At 38.4% G+C, this 22,883-nt stretch overlaps 1 protein-coding gene across 2 annotated transcripts in view; it reads left to right on the top strand.

Annotated features, from left to right (window-relative positions):
* usp40 (ubiquitin specific peptidase 40) overlaps nucleotides 1–22,883 on the top strand; it is a 139,297-nt gene that overhangs the window by 54,207 nt on the left and 62,207 nt on the right. For both annotated transcript variants that reach the window (XM_072578553.1, XM_072578554.1), the window contains 8 exons: nucleotides 189–317; nucleotides 2,418–2,522; nucleotides 3,382–3,489; nucleotides 4,912–5,239; nucleotides 6,748–6,829; nucleotides 16,219–16,390; nucleotides 18,045–18,129; nucleotides 19,234–19,304. In XM_072578553.1, the coding sequence (XP_072434654.1) occupies nucleotides 189–317; nucleotides 2,418–2,522; nucleotides 3,382–3,489; nucleotides 4,912–5,239; nucleotides 6,748–6,829; nucleotides 16,219–16,390; nucleotides 18,045–18,129; nucleotides 19,234–19,304 (1,080 nt within the window). The remainder of the gene's footprint in view (nucleotides 1–188; nucleotides 318–2,417; nucleotides 2,523–3,381; nucleotides 3,490–4,911; nucleotides 5,240–6,747; nucleotides 6,830–16,218; nucleotides 16,391–18,044; nucleotides 18,130–19,233; nucleotides 19,305–22,883) is intronic.

Raw genomic sequence — 22,883 nt, 5'->3', positions numbered from 1 at the left:
CAAGACCCACTCCTGTAACTTAAGCAATTAGTCACCTGTTTTAATATTGCCTGGTGGCATAATTTCTCTGAATACCTAAGACATGTTAGGGCATGTTACAGCATTAAAGATACTTAATTAATCACATTGCTATAATAAATAATTTCTGCTGTTGAAAATCTCTTCACCTTCCTTGTTTTGCTTTATAGGATAATCTCCCAGATTCTGAATATGAGTATGATCTCTTTTCTGTAATCATCCACAAAGGAGGCTGTTATGGAGGGCATTACCATGCATACATCAAAGATATTGATCAACTGGGCACCTGGTTCTCTCTAGTGAGTCAATTACTATAAAAAAAAACTTCTTGTTGCTCTTCAGTTATTTCCTAGTGTTAATAAATGTCTCTAACCTTTTGGCTTAAAATAGATATTTATCCCAAGAAACATGTGTCTTTGTTTTAGTTGTTTTGACCAAAATTAAAAAAAATAACTTTGATTATTTTACTTGTGACTCATGACATCTCTTGAGTATGTAGCCATAGTATCATTGTTCTGCCAACCATCAGTATGGTCTATCCAGCAGTTTGTCTGTAATATTCCAGATTATTGTCTGCTAGACATCTGCGATAGTGATTTACTTCTAGTTGGATGGAAGTTTTAAATAAAAATAGTTCCTGTAGAAAGGACGATTTTGGAAATAAGTGAGCCCATGCCCTCAGATTGGTTGTTAAATGTAGTCAAAGTTTTAGTTCCTTTTTGTAAGAATAGTCATAAATTGAACCCTTCTTGCCAATCATTTAGATGATTGTAGGTCTGTACCTCAGTGCCATTGACCCAGCTTTTTCTCCCTACTTCTTGATAACCTTATGTGACAAAAATCAATTGATCTTAGCCTTGACAATTTCAGTTGACACAGGGCATACTGTATTTAGTGAGGCAAGGTCGAGAATTGTACTGCCTTTTCTATGAAAAAGGGCTTCCTGATTTGACTTCTCGAGTACCTAACTCAAATATAAAGATAATGCACTTATTCATGACCTCCCTGTCAGAATAATAATTTCTTCATCCCATTATCATTTGGAAATCCCATTATCATTTTAAATTGAATCACCTGTCAACCTTGTAAACTTAGCTTAATGTAACACAAGTTTTGGGGGTCTTGTGGTGTGGTGGATTCAAGTGCCTACCTGCTCCAGAGGTATGTCATTACAACTCTGAACACGTCAATTACAAATATCTGCAAATAGATTTCAGCAACAGATCCTCATACATGTACACATTACGCATGGTGCCATTCCGATGATTCAGTATTGTATCTTCTCCAAGACCAGTATTTGTTTTCGTAAGGTGCTGTGCACAAGACCCTACTCAGTGCTTCAGGTGGGGTCTGACCAAGACTCTGAACAACTGAAGCATCAATTCCTCATTTTTGTATCTAATCCTTTTGAAATAGAGGTCTTCATTAGCCATTTAAATTATTGTTTGTATTTGTGAACAACAGGGGCATTTCAATCATTTTGCTTTGTTGTAGTTCCTAATCTTTCACCATTCAGAAAATGTTTTAGTCTGATTTCTCAACTTCAAAGAAGGTATTACGCTCCCATGTTAGACTCCATCTGTCATCATTTCATCTACACGCAAACTGTTTGTGGTCCTTTGCAAACTTCATGCTCCAATCTACACAATTTGCTGTACCTGCTGACTTTGTGTCATCTACAAACAAATTTGCAACTCCCTATTTCTTCATCTTGTCTTTTTCATTTGTATGATGAAAAGCTGAGGCTCTAATGCCATAGTACCTCCATGAGTACACCATGTCTCGCATATTGACAATCGGAAGCTATTTCCATTTATCCATAACTCTCTGTTTCCTACCTTCCAATCAGTTACTGACTCACATGACAAGGTTACTGTCAATTTCATGAATTACCTCTTTTTGTTCATTTAAGGCAAAGCCTTTTCAAATGTCTTCTCGATGTTGAATTGCTCCCCTATCTACCTTGCTCATAATTACCTCAAAAGAAATTTCCGATAAATCAGTTGGATTTGATGTAGACTTCACCAATCTATGATGTGTTTTCATTGGTTATTATTTGTTTAATTGGTGAGGAACCCTAGACCTCAATTTAAGTCTGTAAATTAGTGAGCCAAAGTCTTGCATAGCTTCAATTAATTTTCCCACAACTGATGCGAAGCTGACAGGTCCATTTTTCTCTGTTTCCTCCTTCCTATACTGTTCTAAGTTAAAGCCTGGTATTTTGAATGTTTTAATCCAAAGGCATAACTTCTGAATCTAGAGAGCTTTGACTAAGTCATCTGCAATCTCCTTATGTGTTTCTTTTTATACCCTCATTTCAGTATTTTCCCCAGTAATTCATATCATGTCAGTTAAAGAGCCAGTGACCGCTTGTAGCTAGAATGTGCTTTTCTTTATAGGATGAGCAGATGACGGTAGTCAACTTACCAAAAGATTCAACAAATCAAGACCACTTGCTGGAATTGGGGGATCCTGTAGAAATCCTGAAAGCTATTTTAGTGCAGGTATTGTATTCAACAAGGATATCCTTGTGATTTATATCACAACTATTCATAGCCTATTGCACTGTGAGACACTCAATTTGATGATCTATTTCCGTAATGATTCAAGATGTGAAAACATGAATACACATCAGCTCCAAAGTAAGATGTCAAATCTTAATTGATAACACTCATGTTAACTATTTTAAAGGTACTATATAAAAGTAAGTTGTTGTACAAAACTCCTCTAGGTTCCAACATCTAAGCCAGGCTAAATTGATTAGATAGATTTTGTACGAGCAAATTACTGCCGATGCTGGAATCTGAACTGCAAACAAAAAGTGCTGGAGGTCACAGCAGATCAGGCAGTATCCATGGAGAGAAAGCAAGCTAACGTTTCGATTGTAGATGATTCTTGATCAGAGCTTCATCACCTTTCACTTCAGCTCTGTTGAAGAGTCACCTAGACTCCAAACGTTAGATTTTGTGATTGTGCAGAGTTGGTTGAAGCAGCCAGTCGATTGGCTGTATGCCTTTTTTCAGTGTTTTGACTGGGTATTCTCCTGAGATTTTTTTGGCACAAATTGCATGTTGTATAAGAGTTCACTCTCATAGTCTGTATTAGGTGCTTCTCAAATGTCTTTGTCTTGGAGTTAACTGGTAACTTGAGAAGTTAAACTGTCATTGATGCTTCCTGCTCTGTACCTCAGCTGAGTGACTTCCAGCAGCTTAATAGCTACCTTTCCAACTGGAGGCTTAGTAACTAAGATAGCGAGGGCTATTTTGCTGATGCTGTCCTGATGGACTTAACAATATGCTGAAACTATTGTTAGTACTTTTAAGATACTTGCTCTATCGTATTCCTGTCTCTGTTCACATTTAGGTGGGCGCTGATGGCGTACTGGTAGATCAATTGGGCCAAAAATTGCTGGAGAAAGTTGGTGTTGCATGGAACAAAAGATACCGCAAGCAACATGGACCTTTAAGGAAGGTAGGAGACGGCACAATGCGATTTATTTTAATTCGTTTAGGAAATGTGGCCTTCAATGGCTGGGCCAGCATTAATTGCCCATCCCTACTTGAGAAGGTAGAGGTTAGCTGTCATCTTAAACACATGGAGTCCAATTGAGATAGGTACACACACACTTCTGTTAGGGATGGAGTTCCAGAATTTTGACCCAGTAACAATGAAGAAACAGTGATATGTTTTCAAGTCAGAATGGAAAGTGTATAGGAGAGGAACTTGCTGGCAGGGGTAGTAGATTTATGGCATTACTACTGTCATTCAAAATGATAGTGGTTGTGAGTTTGAAAGGGGCTGTCTGAAGAGCTTTGGTGAATTTTTGTAGTGCATCTTGTATATGGTTCACACTGGTGCTAATCAAGGTCACTTGTGGAGGGAGTGAACATTTGTGGATATAGACTTATCAAACAGGCTGCTTTGTGTCAAGCTTTGTGTCAGTTGTGTTGTGTTTCTTCCGTATTATTGGATCTGCATGTATGCAGGCAGGCCGGGAGTATTCCATCACACTCCTGACTTGCGTCTTGCAGAAAGTGGGCAGGCTGTGGGGAGTCAGCAGTTGAGTTAATTGCTGTGTGGGATTCCTAGCCCATGACCCCCTCTTGTAGCCACTGTATTTATATGGCTAGTCCAGTTCAGCTTCTGGTCAATGACAACTATCAGGTTGTTATTAATAGGTGATTTGGTCATGGTAATGCTATTAAATAACAAAGGTTAGATTCTCACTTGTCTGGTGCTTGTGTGACATATATATTGTTTGCCACTTGTCAGCTGAGACCTGGCAGGTCTTGCTAGACCTGTTTTTGTGGCCATAGACTGTTTCAGTATTTGAGGACTTGTGAATAGTGTTGAACATTGTACAATTAGCAACGCACATCCTCTTGATATCAAGGTTAGTCATTGTCTCTTCACCTTTGGAGTTCACCTTTTTAATGCATGTTTGGACCATTGGCTGTAATGAGGCTAGGAGCTGGATAGACCTGGCAGAATCCAACTTGAGCATCAATGAAATGTTATTGTTGAGGTAACACTGTCAATGACACTTGCATCGTTTGCTGATGATTGTGAACAGACTGATGTAATAATGTTTGGTCAGAGTGGATTTATTCTTTTTGTGGACAGGGCAAGCATGGGCAGTTTACCATCTTGGTGGGTAGATGCCACTATTTGGGCTGCAATTCAAATTGCAATTGATTTCAGATTCAATTTGCTGTGGTGGGACTAGTCTTCAAAACATTAGCCTGGATCTTTGGGTTACTGTTCCAGTGATAATACCACTACAACACAGCCTTTCCCAGATAAGCTGTTACTCAGCTGGCTTGTCTGCTCAATTTTAATGCTGCTCTGTGATTGTTCTAAAGTTCTATTATACTCTTCTCCCTTTTCTTTCAGTTTCTGGAGAGTCATCCTGATGTGTTTCTGCTCAAAGCAGATGGAACACGAGTTGCTGTAAAACAGGTTCGCCATGACTGTTCGGGGCAACAGCCCAACAAATCCAAAATCAAGAAAGCACAGACAGAAAATTGCAAAGCCAGCACCTCGCATGCTGACAAGACGGAAACACACTCCAAGATACCAGCTTCTGAAGTACACTGGTTTGATTTTGATGATACCCAAGTACGGCCTATCCAAGAGAAAGACATTGAAAAGCAATTTGAGGGCAAGGAGTGCGCCTACATGCTGTTTTATAGAAAATCTCAACTACAGCGACCAGCAGAGGGTACGGTAAATCAAATGTTCAATTAAACTGCAGTAGGATTTGGGGATGATGTGAGATAATAATGGGTGTCAGTCAGTTTCTTCGGGAACTGAACAATTTTTAATTCTTATTGGTTCTCTGAAACTGCATACTGCTCCTACCAAATACTGTGTTCCTTGGCTATCAACTCCATCTCTTTCTTTGACAACTGCCTCAGGCTGGATGGACTGTTGAAATCTTATTATCATATTTGACCCTGACACAAACCTCCAAGCACCCATCTGTATCATCACCAAGTCCATTTATTTCCATCACAGTAATATTGCCTAACTCCATTCTTGCCTCAGTTCATCTACTGATGATTTCTTGTTTTTTCTTGTCTTTGTTATCTCAATTCTTGATTACTTGATTGTACTCCTGCCCAGCCTCCTACTTTCCACTCTGCAGAAACTTGAATCCATCCATCTGTTGCCCATGTCCGAACTCGCACTAAATCCTGTTAACTCATCAACCTAAATGGATCTCTGCACTTCTCTAATCTTCAGTGATATCTTGCTGTATTTATTTTTGTCCAACAATATGCAGTTGACTTCCACTCATTAATGTGCTTATACATGATTGATCACAATCCTGCTGTCTGTTGATAGAGAATGTGATCTTTAAGGGACTAATTATTCATGTAGTGATAGCGCATTTAGTGCTTCAATTACTAAAACTAAAATGATCTGCCATCACTTTGCACTGCAGCATGTCTGTGGGATTTTCATGAGCCTCAAAATACTAGCAGAACATTGTCAAGTTCACCATTAATTGAGTAAAACTGCAACATTGTCGAAACTCGTTTTTTAACCCCTTCTGCGTGTTAAAATAAAAATGGGTTCAGGTGCATCCTAATAATCATGCAAGGTTTTGTTAGAATTGATGCAGAGAGAGAGTATTTCCTCATATGTGGAATTCCATAACTAGACTCCATTGATAGAGGTTCGTCACTAAGAAATCCAAAAGGGAATTTAGAAGAAACCTGTGTTTGTGTAAAGAAAATGGAACATGCTACTACAGAGAATGGTTGAAGCAAATGTTATCAATGTTTTTAAGGAAAACTAAACAAGCATACTGGGGAGGAGGGAGAACGTCAGGAAATAAGAAAGTAGGAAATGGATGTCTCAGTGATAGGTTTAGATTAGAAATAATGGTAGGATGTTTTGAGTTGTGCAGAAACATCAGTGAGGTTTTGACTGTGATACATATCCTCTGATGTCCTGTGCAAATCCATAGTCTTCATGGGGATTGTCATTGAGGTAGGCAACATTGCACCTTTTAAGGAAGGAAGTAAACATTTGAAACAGAGATGGGCTCAGGGCCATGGGTATAGTGGAGAAGTGAGATAGTAAAATTTATTTCAATTGATTTAGCAGAGTTGACCCAGATTGGTAGTTTCTGTCATCTCGTGATAATGTAATGTGAGTCATTAATTTTTTTGTCCCCCAAGTAAAACATTAAGTTTGTTCCATTTTTACATGTTCCTATAGCTCGAGGAAACTCGAGGTACAAAGTTCCTCCTGACTTGCTGGAAGAGATAGCCAACCTGGATGCCAGTCTTCAAAACCAAAGGTACTCTCTGCAGAAATCTTTGCTTGGAATCAAACTGTAAGCTTTTTACTAATAATTTTATATTGGACATTACAACCAAACAAATGACAAAAATTGCAAACCAAATTCAGCAACGTGGAGTTGTACAGTCAGAGAGAGTACTAAAGAACAGCATAAGGAAGTAGACAGCGAGGAAGCAATCCATGGTCTGTCTTATTGATCAGCACTATTATATTCATTGAATGATTACCCACTAAGTATAGGTTTGAATAAGCCTAAATTTCACAGGCACAAGAGAATAATTCTGAAATATAGATCATATTCAAGTCCAAGTTTGAGAAGTAAGTGAACATCTTGCTAACTCATTTCATTACCAGTACCTTCCACTGAAGTTTAAAAATTTTAGGGAGAAAAATTAAAATGAATGGATGCCAATTGACTTCAAGTGGCCATTAATCATTTGATCTAATTACGATTGAAAAATCATTGAATTAAGGAAGACATTTACAGCTTTATCCAAAGATACAGACCACTGTTGTTTTTCCTTTTACTATAAACTTAGTAAATATAACAGTTCATTTAACTACAAAATCAATCTTTCTAGCAGTGAGTTTGTTACAAAAACATTGATCATGTACCAAAACAGATGGCTTGTAATTGTGCTATGTTTAAATTTATTTTTTATTTCAATTTCCATGTAAAAACGCAGTTGCAGCCTTCAAAAATGTTAACAAATTGTAATGATTGAGTCATTCTGTCTTTTGGCTGAGTTCCTAGTAATAGACAATGTTTAATCATTTCCATTGAAATCGACTTCACTCTTTATTTTTATCTTCAAGGTGAGTTTTATAATATTCAGACTGCAGTGTTGAGCTGAATAGTCACATGGCAGTAGGAGATTAACTCAGCACCAGTTTATTGGTCCTGAGTCCAAGCATCTTGTCAGATTACTGCCTCTGCATTTGCAATGGTGGTCAGAACAGGATGTCTGCAGGCCAAAGAAAATAAACGTGAAAGAGTAGCTGGCTGGTATCTCCACTGGGAGAAGTGAGCAGCGCTGAAATAAAAGGTGTTCGAAATAGATGGTGTCATAGAAAGGCTCACAGGGTAGAATCACAAAAAAAGGACCAGAACAGCAATGGTCCCTTCTCCACGAGAATGCACCCTACCTTGAATGAACCCCTTTTTGCCTTGCAACTCCCTAATATCGACCTTTACTGCCACCTTTGGTGGCATTTGACCTTCCACTGAGGTGCAGTCTCTGAAGCATTCCCTGGACTCCCAACATGAGGACTGTGTGCAATGCTGTTAAAATTCCAGCACTCTCAGAAAATACCCATAATAAATGCCCTGCTGAACTATGTGGGAGAGGGTTGCTGATTTAAATGCATCTCACCCGAAGAGACTATGTCAGAGAGCCATGTAGAAAGTGTGTACTGCTTTCTTAGCCATTCACACCTCTAACTGTGCTGTTACAAGATTAGGAAAATCTTCTGGTGCATTTATTCCTCCTCTCCCTGAACAGCATGACTATATTGACACCGCAGTTTAATTTTGTTAAATTTGCAGGCTCACCAGAAAATTCTCCCAAAATTTAAGGTCAAATTGTTATCTTTTAATGAAGTGAAAATTTAAAAAGTCAACTTTTTGATCTCTAGGGCAATCTGAATATGGAGATACACTCACCGCAAAGAAATATTATAATTCAGCATTGCTTTAAAAATTGGAAATTTATGGTGATAATCATCAAATGCAATTGCTGCTGTCTCCGAGATGCTCAGCACCCTGACTCCAATCTGCCAGCAATGGCTGAACCTTGCTCTCCTCTTCACCTCACTGGCTGTTTTGAAGTGAAGCCAGTGCACCATTGTTGGAAGAGTTTTGAGGACACCACTCAGGTATAGGAACGTATTCTGTGCCCTGTGTGCCCAAATATCTGGCCTTTCCATTCACTGATCTCTGATTTTGGGTTTAGCCAATTGAAGTCTGCAAGTTGTGTCCTGCGGGATGAATTCCAAATTTGGGTTGACCACACAAAAGTATATAAAACTTGACTTTTCTTCAACACATAAAGCAATCATTAGTACTTAGCATGTGCCATATTTCTGCAAAAGGTAACCCTCACATTTTGATTGCCTCAGCCTAAACAAAGCATAACATTTCCTTCAAAAATGTGTTCATTTCTCAATTAAACTTAGGTTTTCCTGACTGGAAGCAGCATCTACTGACAGTGGATGTTAATGTTTCATTTTAAAATGTTAGAGAGAAGTTTTAAGCAAGTCAGAAGAGGGTGGGAAGGGGTTTAAGAAAAGAACAAGTGGTAATGTTTGTGCTGGCTGGATGCAGAAGAGATTGCATGACAGAAGAGTTAGTAGTGCGATGTCAGAGGAAGTGGTAGCGGCAGAATGGTAAACAGCCATTGTTCAGAAACAAGCGTAAAAATAAAATCTGAAGCAGTTCAAGTGAAATTATAAATTCATTATAGAGTCTGGAAGGCTGTAATGTCATCAAAGGACAAAAGGGTAACTAGGGAGAGAATAGGGCCCCTTAAAGATCAGCAAGGACACTTATGTGTGGAACTGCAAGAGATGGGGGAAGAGAGGAGATATTAAACGAGTATTTTGCATCAGTGTTTACTGTTGGAGAAGGATAAGAAAGATATCGAATGTTGGAAAATAAATAGTGACATTTTGAAAAAAAAGTTCATATCACAGAGGAGGTGGCCCTGGATGTCTTAAATTGCATAAAGATGGATAAATCCCCAGGACCTGATCAGGTATACCCTAGAACTCTGTGGGAAGCTAGGGAAGTGATTGCTGGGCTGAGGTATTTATATCATCGATATCCACAGTGAGGTGCCAGTGACTAGAGGTTGGCTAATATGCCACTATTTAAGAAAAGTGTTGAGGAAAGACCAGGGAACTAAAGACTGGTGAGCCTGACATTGGTGGTGGGCAGATTGTTGGAGGGAATCGTGAAGGACAGGACTTGCGTGTATTTGGAAAGACACTGATAGATATGTATAGTCAACATGGCTTTGTGTATGGGAAATTGTCTCAGTAACTTAAGTGTTTTGAACAAGTAACAAAGGACTGATGAAGGCAAAGCGGTGGATGTGATCTCTATGGACTTCAGTAAGATGGACGACAGGTTCCTCACAGCAGACTGGTTGGCGAGATTAGATCAAATGAAATACAGGGAGAACTAGCCATTTGGATGAAGAGCTGGCTTTAAGGTAGAAAATAGAGGGTGGTGGTGGAGGTTTGTTTTTTGGACTGGAGGCCTGTGACTCGTGGAGTGCCAAAAAGATCAGTGTTGGGTCCATTGCTTTTTGTCATTTATATAAATGATTTGGATGTGAACATAGGAGGTATAGTTAGTAAATTTGCAGATGACACCAAAATTGGAGGTGTAGTGGACAGCGAAGAAGGGATCTTGATCAAATGGCTCAATGGGCCAAGGAGTGGCCGATGGAGTTTAATTTAAATAAATGCAAAGTGTTACATTTTGGCAAGGCAGATCAGGGCAGACTTCATGGTAAGGTCCTGGGGAGTGTTGTTGAGCAAAGAGACCTTGGAGTGCAAGTTCATAGTTCCTTGACAATGGAATCACAGGTTAATAGGATAGTGACAAAGATGTTTAGTATGCTTTCCTTTATTGGTCAGTGCATTGAGTATAGGAGTTGAGAGGTCATATTGGTTAGACCACTGTTGGAACGCTGCATGCAATTGTGGTCTCCCTCCTATAGGAAGGATGTTGTGACACTTGAAAGCGTTCAGAAAAGATGTACGAGGATGCTGCCTGGTTTGGAGGGTTTGACAGTCGGGAGAAGCTGAATAGACTGGGCTGTTTTCCCTGGAAAGCAGAGGCTGAGGGGTGACCTTAGAGGTTTGTAAAATCTTGATGGATAAGGTAAATAGACAAGATTGTTTCTCTGTCATGGGGGAGTCAAAGCCTAGAAGGCTTATATTTAAGGTGGGGGTGGGGGGGGGGGCAACTTTCTTACACAGGGTGGTACATGTGTGGAATGAGCTGCCACAGGAAGTGGTGGAGGCTGGTACAATTACAACATTTAAAAGGCATCTGGATGGGTACATGAATATGAAGGGTTTGGATGGATATGGGCCAAATGCTGGCAAACGGGACTACATTTATTTAGGATGTCTGGTCGGCATGGATGAGTTGGACTGAAGGGTGTGTTTCTGTGCTGTATATCTCCATGACTCTAAAGGTTGAGGTGCAATTCCTCATACTTGTGTTGGGCATCATTGGCGTGCAACAGGAGACTGAGGAAGGCAGGTCAGTGTGAAACTAGATGGAGAATTTTAATGATAGGGACTAGAAATCTTTAGCCATGTTTGTGGACTGAACAGCGATGTTCCATAAAGTGTTCATCCAGTCTACATTTGATTTTCCCAATGTACTGAATGATTGAGCTGTTCTCCATATAAACTTGTTTAGTCATTGAGCAAGCTATCATTTTTTCTCCAAAAACGTCTTTATATTCAATATTTGCCGAATATTATTCATCAGGCTTTGGAAAACATTGATTTTTAAAAACATCTTTTAAATTGCCAACTGATTTAAAGCACTGAAGTTTGTAATTTGCTCAAATGGTTACAGATAATTAAACTTCCAACAATGTTTTGAGCAGTAGACTTCTAGTTTAAATTTATATTTACAATTCCTGAATGCAGCCTTACCATTATGATTTAAAATACTGGTACTTCATTTTGACAATGCAAAATCGCTGGGCAAGATAAATTATATTTCTTGTTCTAGCTACTGTCTTAACTTCAGTGATGTGATCAACATTTCCTTAGTAATGTGAGTTGGAAATAAGCTGTCATTGCTGTGACTTGGAATTTACAGCACAGAAGCAATCATTGGAGCAAACCTTCCGTGCTGGTGTTTATGCTCTGAGTGCCTCCTCCCTCCTCTGCATATATTCCTGTTGGTGTTTTTTTTTTCTCCCTCATGTTTATCTAGCTTCTCATTAAACACATCTGTGCTATTCTCCTCTGCTGCTAATATGACAGGTTCCACATTCTGACCATTATCTGGGTAAAGACAATGAATTCCTTGTTGGATTTATTAGTGACATCCTTATATTCAATTTCCTCTAATTTTGGACTTCACCATGCACGGAAACAAATAGACTTCACTGTCTCAGTGCACTCTTGGCTGGTCTCCAAAATCCACTCTCCATAAATTTGAGGATGTCTGAAATGCTGCTGACCGTGTCCTCAAATACTAAGTCCTATTCACCTACCAATTCTCTGCGTGCTACATTGAATACTGGTCAAGCAATTACCTGATTTTGCAATTCTGATCCTTGTTTTGAAATGTCTCCATAGTATTTTGCTGTAATCTTTTCCAGTCTTGCAATGTCTATTGACATCTAAATTACCCAATTTTAATTGCTCCAGTTTTTGTGCTATGTCTTTCATTGTCTAGTGCCCAAGCTCTTGAATTCTATCCCCATACCTCTCTGTTTTGCTTTCTCCTTTAAGGGACTCCTTGAATTCTTCCTTTTGTATAGAACTTATTAATCATCTGACCTACTATCTCTTTACATGGCTTGTGTTGTTTTTCATTTGATAACGTTCCTCCGCGATGCATTTGATCAATTTGTTTATAAGTGCAAGTTGTTCCCTAAGTCAATCCCACCAAGTTGCCACATTAATTTTTAAGACATCTATTATCAACAGTTACTTGAAGGAAAAGGGTGACGTGTCTTACATAAATTTAGTTCTCTTTTAAGGTGCAGACGCAATCAAATTGGAATGCAGCTTTCAATTTTAATATAGTCAATCTTAGTAAATTACAAACCATTTTTCCTACACAATTTTGCTAAATGACTCCAGAAGTGCGAAAGTGAGCATATGATTTTGCTTGAGGAAGGTCGTACCTTGTGACTGTTAGTGCTTGTTTGTTGCCTTGCCCTTTTAAATACATTGTGCTGTTTTAGAGTGCGAGAAACTACTTGAATGAGAAAATAAATGTCTTTTTACTATATTAAAACTGGGAAACATGGAAATATACAAGGGTTTGATTAAGGCAAAATAATATCACATGTACTGGTAAAACTGTTACTGTTTGAAGATTTACAGAAAGACTTTTAAATGCAAATTTAAGTCTTTACAAATTTGCTGGCAATAACACGCATGTTAAAAGGCGTACAATGATGTGAATTTGATTTCTGGCAACTGCTACTTTGTTCCTACTTGCTGCATTCCAAGCTCGAATGGTTGAATTGAATTCTGTACTAACCAAGTATGCTTCTCATTCTGTAATACAACACAATGTGAGTCATAGCCACAGTGTTTGTGAATACTTGTGCTTTAATGCTACAAGACCATAATCAAAGGAGCAGAAGTAGACTGTTCAACTCATTGAATCTGTTCCACCATTCAAAGAGATCATGGCTGCTCTGGTGACCCTTTCCTGCTGACTAACCCTTGATTCCTTAAAGATTAAAAATCTGTCTGTCTCAGTCTTGAATATACTTAATGACCCAGCCTCCACAACCATCTGCAGTAAATAGTTCCACAAGTTCACTGCCTTTTAGGAGAAGGGAATTCCTCCTTATTGCTGTCTTAATTGGTGACCCCTTATTCTGAGTTTGTGCCCTCTGGTTGTAGACTCTCCCAGACTACTGAACTTTTCCTCATAAGAAAATCCTTTTGTGCCCAAGATCATCCTAGTGAATCTTCTTTGGACTGTGTCCAATCCCAGAGTATCTGTCCTTAGATAAGGGGCCCAAAGCTGTTTGTTATTTCCAGCTGTGGTCTCACCAATGCCTTAACTAATTTTAACAAATCCTTGCAATTTTTACACTCCTGTTCCCTTTGAATAAAGGCCAACATTCCATTTGCTTTTCCTATTACTTCCTGAACTTTTATACTAGTGATTTTTTGCACTTAATCCATGAAGACTCTTAAATTCTTGTGTGCTGTAGCTTTCTATAGCCTTTCTCCATTTCATTAATGTTAGTCTCACTATTCTTCCAGGCAAGTGCATAACCTCATAATCCCACATTATGTTCCACCTGCTAACTTCTTGCCCACCTCCTTAACCTGTTTACATCCCCTCTGCAGACTGTTTGTTTGTGTTATCTACTTGCCTTCTGACCCATTTTTGTGTCCTCTATAAATGTGACAGTAGTACATGATATGTTGTAAATAATTGTGACCCCAGCACTGATCCCTGTTGCACACCTCCAGTAGCAGGTTGTCACTCTGAAAATGCCCCTCTTATCCCAAATGTCTTCCATTAGTTAGTGAATTCTCCATCTATGCTAATATACTAGCCCCAACACTAAAGTAGCTTATATGTGTTACCTTATCAACACCTTCTGAAACTGATATTGCATCCACAGTTTCCCTATACCTATCCTGCTTGTTACTTTCTCAAGTAATTCTTCTAAATTTGTTTAGCATGATTTTCCCTTTGGAAGCTATGCTGACTATACTTGATCATACTATATATTTCTAAATGCTGTGCTATTACATCTTGTGAAACAGACTTTAACATTTGCCCTATATCAGATGTTAGTTAACTATGGACCAGTTAGCTTATTTTTGTCATCTTCCCTTCTTAAATAAAGGTGTTACATTAGTATTTCTCCAATCCTCTGGGACTTTTCTGAGGACCTTTGGAAGATTACTATCTGATTACTACATGCACCATCTCCATAAAGAATTGCAAACAGTACTAAACCACAAATTTTACCATTGAATAAAAGTTCTAGAAAGTGACCTAACAGATGGCACAATTGACAATGAACAGATAGAGTTTAGACTGTTGCAGATTTAAGTACGTACAGATATTCTGAAGTTATCTTGGAGATTATGAATAATGCAGTTGGAAGCACCTTTGAATTCTGTTTATCATATCATTGCTTATTATTTCCTTTTAACATCTACTAGTGAACTGGCATGCTACAATTCTAAACTATGCTTTCGTTTCATGCACAATTGATAACAAATCATGTCAGCTTAATAGACATTTTATATTTGCCAAATAATGTACAATTTAAATACAATGCACTCAAAGAAAAAGCTGTGACATTTGGATGATGGTTACATTTTCTATAACACAGCATCATACCGCAAATTTTAGCACTTGAGCAAGAACATTTGTTTCTTAACAATTGTATTCATCCTAAACAGATAAGTTGAAAGACTCTTTTTGCAGGATTGTAGACTCTCATATATCACAGAAGGAGGCAATTTGGTCCGTTGTGTATTTGTCAGTTTATTGGTAGAGCTATTAAATTAATTCTACTCCCCTGAATTTTACTTGTATCTCTGTAATTTTTCTCTGTCCAGTAACTATCCAATTCTGTTTTATACATTACTCTTGACTCTGGTTTTGTCAGCCTTTCAGACATAGTATTCTCTATCATTGTGTAAGGAAGGTTGACCTAGATTGCCTCAAATTCTTTGCTCAGTCACCATTAATCCATGTCCTCTGATTACCAGCCATTTTTTGCCACTGCAAACACTTTCTGATCATTTGCTCCTTCCAAATGATTCGTAATTTTGAACATTTCATTCCAATTTCTTAATTGGTTTTCTGTAAGAACTTTTTGTAAACCCTCTACACAATTGAAGGCCTTCATCCATGATACAGCTTTTCTAAAGTATTGTTACCCAGAATTGAAAACTCTATTCTAGCTGATCCCTCACCTGCATTTAGCAAAAACAATCGTGCTTGATTTTGTATTCTGTCCCTATTAATAGTATTTATGATTTACTTTTAAAGTGTTTTCCTGTCATCCTTAAACAATTGTGTAGCAGATTTCTATTTTCTGACACCCATTTAAGATTGTATGATTTAGTTCATGTTATCTATCTTCATACTGCCTTCTGCAGTTATATTTCTGCCATATATCTATTTTTCAAATCTGTTACTATCCTCCCAATTTTGTTTTACTGTGTTTTGGAATTTCACATTATCTGTAAATCATGCCCTGTATTTCCAAGTCCAGGTCTTTCAAATAATGTAGAGAGAGCCATAGTCCTAAAACTGATCCCTCATATGCCCTTCCAGTATGAAAAAGAGCTCTTCATGACTCTTTTTTGTTCTACTTTCTGTTCCTTACCCATTTCTTCTATGAGTCTGTGCTGCTACTGTCTGCTTCATCCCAAGGCCATTTTTACTACATATGTTGAAGTTTGATTGTTTAATTCTGGAACCCTCATTCTGATGCAGGTCACATGAGATGCAATGATCTCATTTTCCGTGTGGCATTCAAATCCTTGCATCAAATGAATTCAGTCTGCTCTCAAGCATCAAGCAAGTCTTAAGGGATGCTGTTTCCAGTGCAAAATTTGCCTTCTTATCGCAACCACTTCAAAACAAAAAGACCGATACATGTTTTCATTGTGGCATTTCAAATCCAGGGCAGAGTTTGATTCTGCAACCAATAACATTGAAGTCCATCTTCATCTGGGTCCTGAGTATAAATTTGGAAATGGCGCCCTATACCCAGCTTCTTCCCAGAAGGACAGCATGCTGACAATAACCATTGATAGGAGGAAAACAATTGGTGATCTCAGGCAGACTATTTTCCAGGTAAGTGCAGAATATTGCTTAATGCCAATGACGTCCTCAATCATTTTGCTAAATTCACGTGGATCAGTAAAACAGAGTGAGGTTATCCTGATGTTGTTGCTTGTGCTGATTCTTTCGAAGGGCCATTCAGATAATCACTGTCCTCTGACACTTTCCACATCACTCTTCAAATTTCTCCTTTACATGTTAATATGGGAAAGTTAGATTGAATCTGGCTTCCAGCACTCATTAGGCAGCCAGCAATTAGTTGCATAAAAGAAAGCTGCCCTTCTGGATTGTTTTAATAATGATCTTAAATCCTCTGGTTACTAATCTTAAAGGGTACGCTTGTTTTTAAGTTTGGAAGAGGCAAATGGGTATCGAAATCTGTTGAGGTACATTTTTGGGTCACTATTTACCATGTTTGTGTACTTAAGGAGCTGCAGGAGCAAAAGGATCTGAATATGTATGCATTGATGATTGAAGGTGGCTGGTAGGTAGAGAGCAGTTAATAAAGCATACAATATCCTACCCTTTTATTAATAGAGTACAAGAGCAGGGGTGCGATAGTGAACTTGTATAAAACACTTGTTGGACTTCAGTTGGAATATTGTGTACAGTTCTGGATGCCAAACTATTGGAAAAATGCAAACACGCTGGAGAGAGTGCAGAAATAACTTGCAAAAATAGTTCCCAGGGATCAAAAAATTTCAGTTGTGAGGCGAGATTAGAGAAGTTAGAACTGTTCTTCTTGGGGAGAAGAGGCTAAAAGGAAATCCAAATAAAAGTTTTCAAAATTGTGAGTTGGATAGAGTGAATAGGAACAAATTGTTCCTGTTTGTTAAATGATAGAGAACAAGAGACTTAGCATGATTTACAAATGTCGTAATGTGATGAGAAAAGTCTTGTACACACAATGAGTAGAATCTCATGATCTGGAATCCAAGGTGGAGGCAGGTTCAGTTGAGGCATTTAAGGGGGAATTAGATAATTATTGAATAGAAACAGCGTGACACAACGTCAGATTATATTATTTCCATCAGGAAATGCTGTGTTTTGAATAATGCTATTATTAATAACCATTTAAATGCTGATAAAATAAAGACCTGCTATTGTTGGAAATCTAAAACAAAAACAGGAAATGCTAGAGAAGCTTAGGTCCAGCAGTAGCTATGAAGAAAAAGCAAAGTTTTGAGTCCAGTGTTCTGAAGAAGGATCACTGGACCCAATATTAACTGTGCTTTTTCTCGACAGGTTACATTTGTAGCTGTTTAGACAATGGGATCTTTCATCCTGACCCATATTTATCTCTTAACCAACATGTACGTAAAATAGATTATTTAGGCATTATCAGTACTGCTTATGGAATTTTCCTTTTGCTTCAAACAGTACTTAATTTGGCTCCCCCTCCACCACCACCTCCTCCTTCTTCACCCCCTCCTTCTCCCACTCCACCTTTTCCTGCTCCACCTTCTTCTCCCCCTCCAGCACCTCCACTTCCTCCAGCACCTCGTCCCCCAATACTCTTGTCCACCTCTTACCTATAGTTTAGTAATGGGTTAGACTGGAACCTGAGGTTGGACATCTATTCCGTTCATTAAGTCATAAGATGTAGTCAATGAATCTTTAATTAATATATTTATACACAATATGACCACCAATGTCTCCATTGCAGCTGCTGGAATTCTGGAAAGGTGATATGGTGATCAGTGTTGCCAAGCAGTTGCCTGTTGGTCTTCACCTTTATGAGACCTTCCATGGTAAGAAAAAAAAAACAAATGTAAAAGCAATTCATGGGAATTAGAAAACATGTCTCACCGACAGCAGATGCAAAACAGCTGTCTTCGATCTTGCTAGAAGTCACATGACACCAGGTTATAGTCCAACAGGTTTATTTGAAATTACAAGCTTTTGGAGTGCCTATGTCTTTTGTTCAACAGCAATCTAAAAGCTTGTAATTTCAAATAAACCTGTTGAACTATTACCTGGTGTCATGTAACTTTTGACTTGTCCACCCTAGTACAACAATGGGGCTTTCACATCACTTCTATATTGTTAGTCAGAAAACTTAGGCTCAGAATTATTTTCTTTCTGTCTCATACAATGTGGGAGACTGTGTAATTCATCTTGCCATAATCCTGCTGAATTTTTTTAATGCCCTTAGGGAGCTTCTGCAAAATAAAATGCTTCCTATTTTAAGCAAAAAGGATTAAACCACCAGAATGTTTGCCGAATCCTGTAAATCTAAATTTAATCATTCTTGGTTGCTTTCTATTGCATGTCATTTCCCTGGTTCTTTCATTGCAGTATCAAACATTTGACCATTTCTAGCCAAATTTACTGTTAAATCTTTAAACCATTCCTCGCTGGACTTTAGTTAGTGCTTTTTAGTTTTAATAGCATGGGTCTTAATTTCTTCATTTGAGACATTATCATTTCCAACCTCTCTGTGAGACAACATTATCATTCCTAACTATCAATAATTTTTAGTGAAGTGTGGCAGTGATAGCAATATACAAATAATAAACCAGTAGGACTTGTTAGTGGAAAGGTTTGTGAATTTGTGTGGTACCTCAGTGAACTTCTAACTTTTTTTTGATAATAGTGTAGTTTGGTACAATTAAAACTACATTCATTATAAACTTCTCAACTTCTGTAACCATCTAGACAACTATGCTGGCTGACCACTGCTGGCTATAATTGTGTGGCAAAGCCTGTAATTTTAATGTTTGCTGTTGCAACATAATTGATGAATGTAATGCAGCAATGCTAGGAATTATTCACCAGCACTATGAAGTGAGTAATAGGATGTAATCGCATTCCAAGTTAAGTACTGACTGCAGTTTCCTCCCTTCTCAACCCAGAGGACCATACCTCTTTGCACAGTCTGGGCATCATGGATGGAGCCATTCTCTTTGTATGGAACGGTAGCCAGGTAATTAATAATTAATTTGCTTGTGATTGCTCAAGCTTTTGATTTTTTTTTGTATTGTGCTTATAAGGGTTAATAATACTAGGAAGACTTAACGTTTTCTATTTTGGGTACTCTGTTCTGGCATTAAACAGTGCTGAGTCAAGAACAACACAGCTAGGTGCTGACTAAAGAATTTTTTTGCCAAACTCACCTAACAACATGCCTCGCTGAATTACTTGGTGGTTCACTTTTTCTTTCCCAAACCATGTATGCAATGACATCTACATGTGAGATTCAGTTTATTTCTGAACTCTAGCAAATTTTGTCCTTTAAACTGAAACTACTCTAACTCATTTCCAAGGGAGTATTTAAGATTGACAGAACCTTCGTCTCATCAGTCTGAACTGAAAATGGGGTTGGGGGGAGGAGGGGAAAGGAAGATAAATTTTTAGAAGTCAAACAGCAGTATATTTCAGTGTTTATGTGCATGAAAGTCAATATCCCTGTTTTCACCCCAGCATATTCATGATCAGATGATAAGAAGGTGCAAGTATCTGTATAGCTATTCTGGATTGGGGACATAGGATATTGGGAATAGGCCATTCAGACTATCCAGCATCCCCTTCGTCATTTTTTTCTGCCTTTTTTTAAAAATTGACTTCGAGCTGGACCAGCTTTTTGGGGAGAGCCTTCCAGGTTTATTCCACTTTTCATGTGAAAAAGTGCTTTTTAACATCACCTCTGTAAGATCTAGTTCTGATTTTAAGATGAGAGCCACTTGTTCCATTCCCTGCCATCGTGAGAAATAAATTCTCTCCACCCTATCAATTCTTATAATTGTCTTAAGTATCTCCATTCGATTTTTAGATCAGAATCTGTATGTTATAGTGTTTATTCTTGAAGATGATTTTGCTAATTGTTAGCTTTCACTGTTCCTGTTTTACTTTAATTTTCCATAATTATTTTATATTTACATTGTGCACATTCATAACATCTTTTGTCTTTCTTTATGCATGCTCACTACTCATTCTGCACTTGTTCCTTTTTCTTTTTCCTTTCTTCCCTTTTTCTTTGCCTGTTTTTGGGTTGTGTGCATGACTGGCAAGACTAATGTGTATTTCCCACCTTTTATTGTCCTTGACAAAGTGGTGGTGAGCTGCCTTTTAGAGGCATAGCAATTCATATGTTTTAAGTATGATCTCAGTACAGTTAGGAAGAGTCTTTTGAGTTCTTAGCCCAATTACAGTGAAGGAACTGTAGGTACAAAGCAGGATTATATATAATTTGGAGAGGAACTTGCAGAAGGTTGTATTCTTGTGTGTCTGTTGGTTTTGACCTTCTAGAGGTAGAGATTGAGTGTTTGGAAGCAATACTCCATCTAATTATCAGTGAGTGTGTGTACCTCTGAAGTCTGTGTTTGGCATTACCTTCCAAAACCAGAAGCATGCGTGGCACCTCAGAGTGGCTGTGTGTCTATGCAGCTTAGAAAGAATATAGTTTGGAAGATTTTGTTCTTGATGCCTTGGTGAATTTACTGCTATGCATCTTGTAAATGATGCACATTATTGCACAATGTGGTGGTGGTAGAGGGAGGGAATATTTAAGGTGGTGATGGGACGCTAGTCAAGTGGGATGTTTGTTGAGTTGTTGGAGCTGCACTCAACCAGCAAGTGAAGGATATTTTATCACATTTTTGTATTTGGTAAGCAAAATTTGGCAAATCAGCAGGTGAGTTACTCACCACAAAATTCCAAGCCTTTGACCAGCTCTTGCAGCTACTGGTTTTATATTGTTGGTCCACATGGTCACAACCTTGACGAACTCCTACAGCAGTATCCTCCAGCAAAGTGATTGGCCTCCAATAACTACAACTATTTTCTGTTAGGATGAGTGTGACTTCAACCACTTAAGGATCTTTTCCCTGATTTCCATTGACTTCAATTTTGCTAGGGCTCTTTGATACCAAATGTAGTCAAATGTTGCCTCGATGTCTTATGTGGACATTCTTACCTGTTGAATTCAGCTCTTTTGTTTGTATTTGCACAAAGGCTGTAATGAAGTATGGAGTTAAATTGCTCTGGGAAAACCCAAACTGAGCATTGATCAGCAGGTACAAACACAGCAAATACTGGAGAAACTCTGCAGACCTGGCAGCATCTGTGGAGAGAGAAACCAATTCAGTGTTTCGTGTTCGAGATGACTCTTATTATAGTCATAGAGTCATTCAACATAATAACAAGCCATTTGGCCCACATTGTCTACGCTGACCAAGAAACACCAAATTGCACTAATCCCATAGCCTACTATGCCTCAGAATTTTAAGTATTTATCCATTTGCTTTTCAAATATTCTGTGCGTATCTGCCTCCGCCACCCTCTTGGACAGCATATTCCATATATCTCCAACCTTCTGGATGAAAAAACATGTTTTCTCAGTTCTCCTCTAAGGCATTTGCTCCTTTATCTTAAACTTGTGCCCTTAAGTGCCTGCCATGGGGCAGAGATTCTTGTGATCCATTCTATCCCACTCATAATTCAGTATATGTCAGTTAGAATCCCCCTGCCCCTCAGTGTCTCCATATATTGGAGACTCTTCATCTGAAGAACATTTTGGTGAATCTCCTCTGTGCCCTGTCCTTCTGATAGTATGGTGACCAGAACTGCACATACTGTTCCATCTGTGCTTAACCAATGTTTTATGAAGTTGTAACAAGACTTCCTTGCTCCTATATTATATGCCCCAGTTAAAAAAGGTAATCATCCTGTAAGCTGCCTTCGCCACCGTGCCTATCTGTGCTACCAGGGATCAATGGACTTGTACACCCAGATCCTTTTGTTCTAACATTGCTCCTGATGTGCCTATCATTCATTGTACGCATCCTTCCCTTGTTAGACTTCCCAAAATACATCTGCATTCCTCAAGGTTAAATTCCACCTGCCGTTGCTCTATCCAATTTACCAGTTGATCAGTATCAGATTGTAGCCTGAGCTAGGATGCATAATATTTCAATCTGTGAAATAATATTGTGGATATCAGACTTCAGAGTCTGGCAGTGTCAACACCCATTCTGTCTGCCAGTGTATATATGTGACAATACATAAATCAAGTCAATTTAAAATAGTTGTCTCCTTCATGGACTTGTCCCACCCTTTCTCTGCAATGTGCTCCAACTTTCATTCTTTTCCATGTGCAACACTCACCTGTTCCTATATTATTCCTCTGATTTTGTCATTTCATACACATTCACTCCTTTACCCCAGCATTTGTGGTGCTGCTGTTCACCCCTACCGATTTCTCTCTCCATAAATGTCTTTCTTAAATTTTTACACATTCACTTCATTTGCCCTATTTTTGCATCTGTTTCTTGTCTTTATTGGAAAACCACTAAATACGTCATAATCAGAAGTCACATAACACCAGTCCATCACTTTTATTTAACATCTCAAGCTGACAAATTTGCAGCACTCCGAAAGTTTGTGATTATAAATAAGCCTGTCGGACTATAATCTGGTGTGGTGTGACTTCTGACTTGGTCCACACCAGTCCAACACCAGCATCTCCACTTCACAGGTGTACTTCATATGAAAGATGCTGCATGAA

The sequence above is a fragment of the Chiloscyllium punctatum genome, chromosome 10 (genome assembly GCF_047496795.1).
Source record: "Chiloscyllium punctatum isolate Juve2018m chromosome 10, sChiPun1.3, whole genome shotgun sequence".
NCBI lineage: Eukaryota > Metazoa > Chordata > Chondrichthyes > Orectolobiformes > Hemiscylliidae > Chiloscyllium > Chiloscyllium punctatum.
This window is presented reverse-complemented; position numbering and strand designations above follow the sequence as displayed.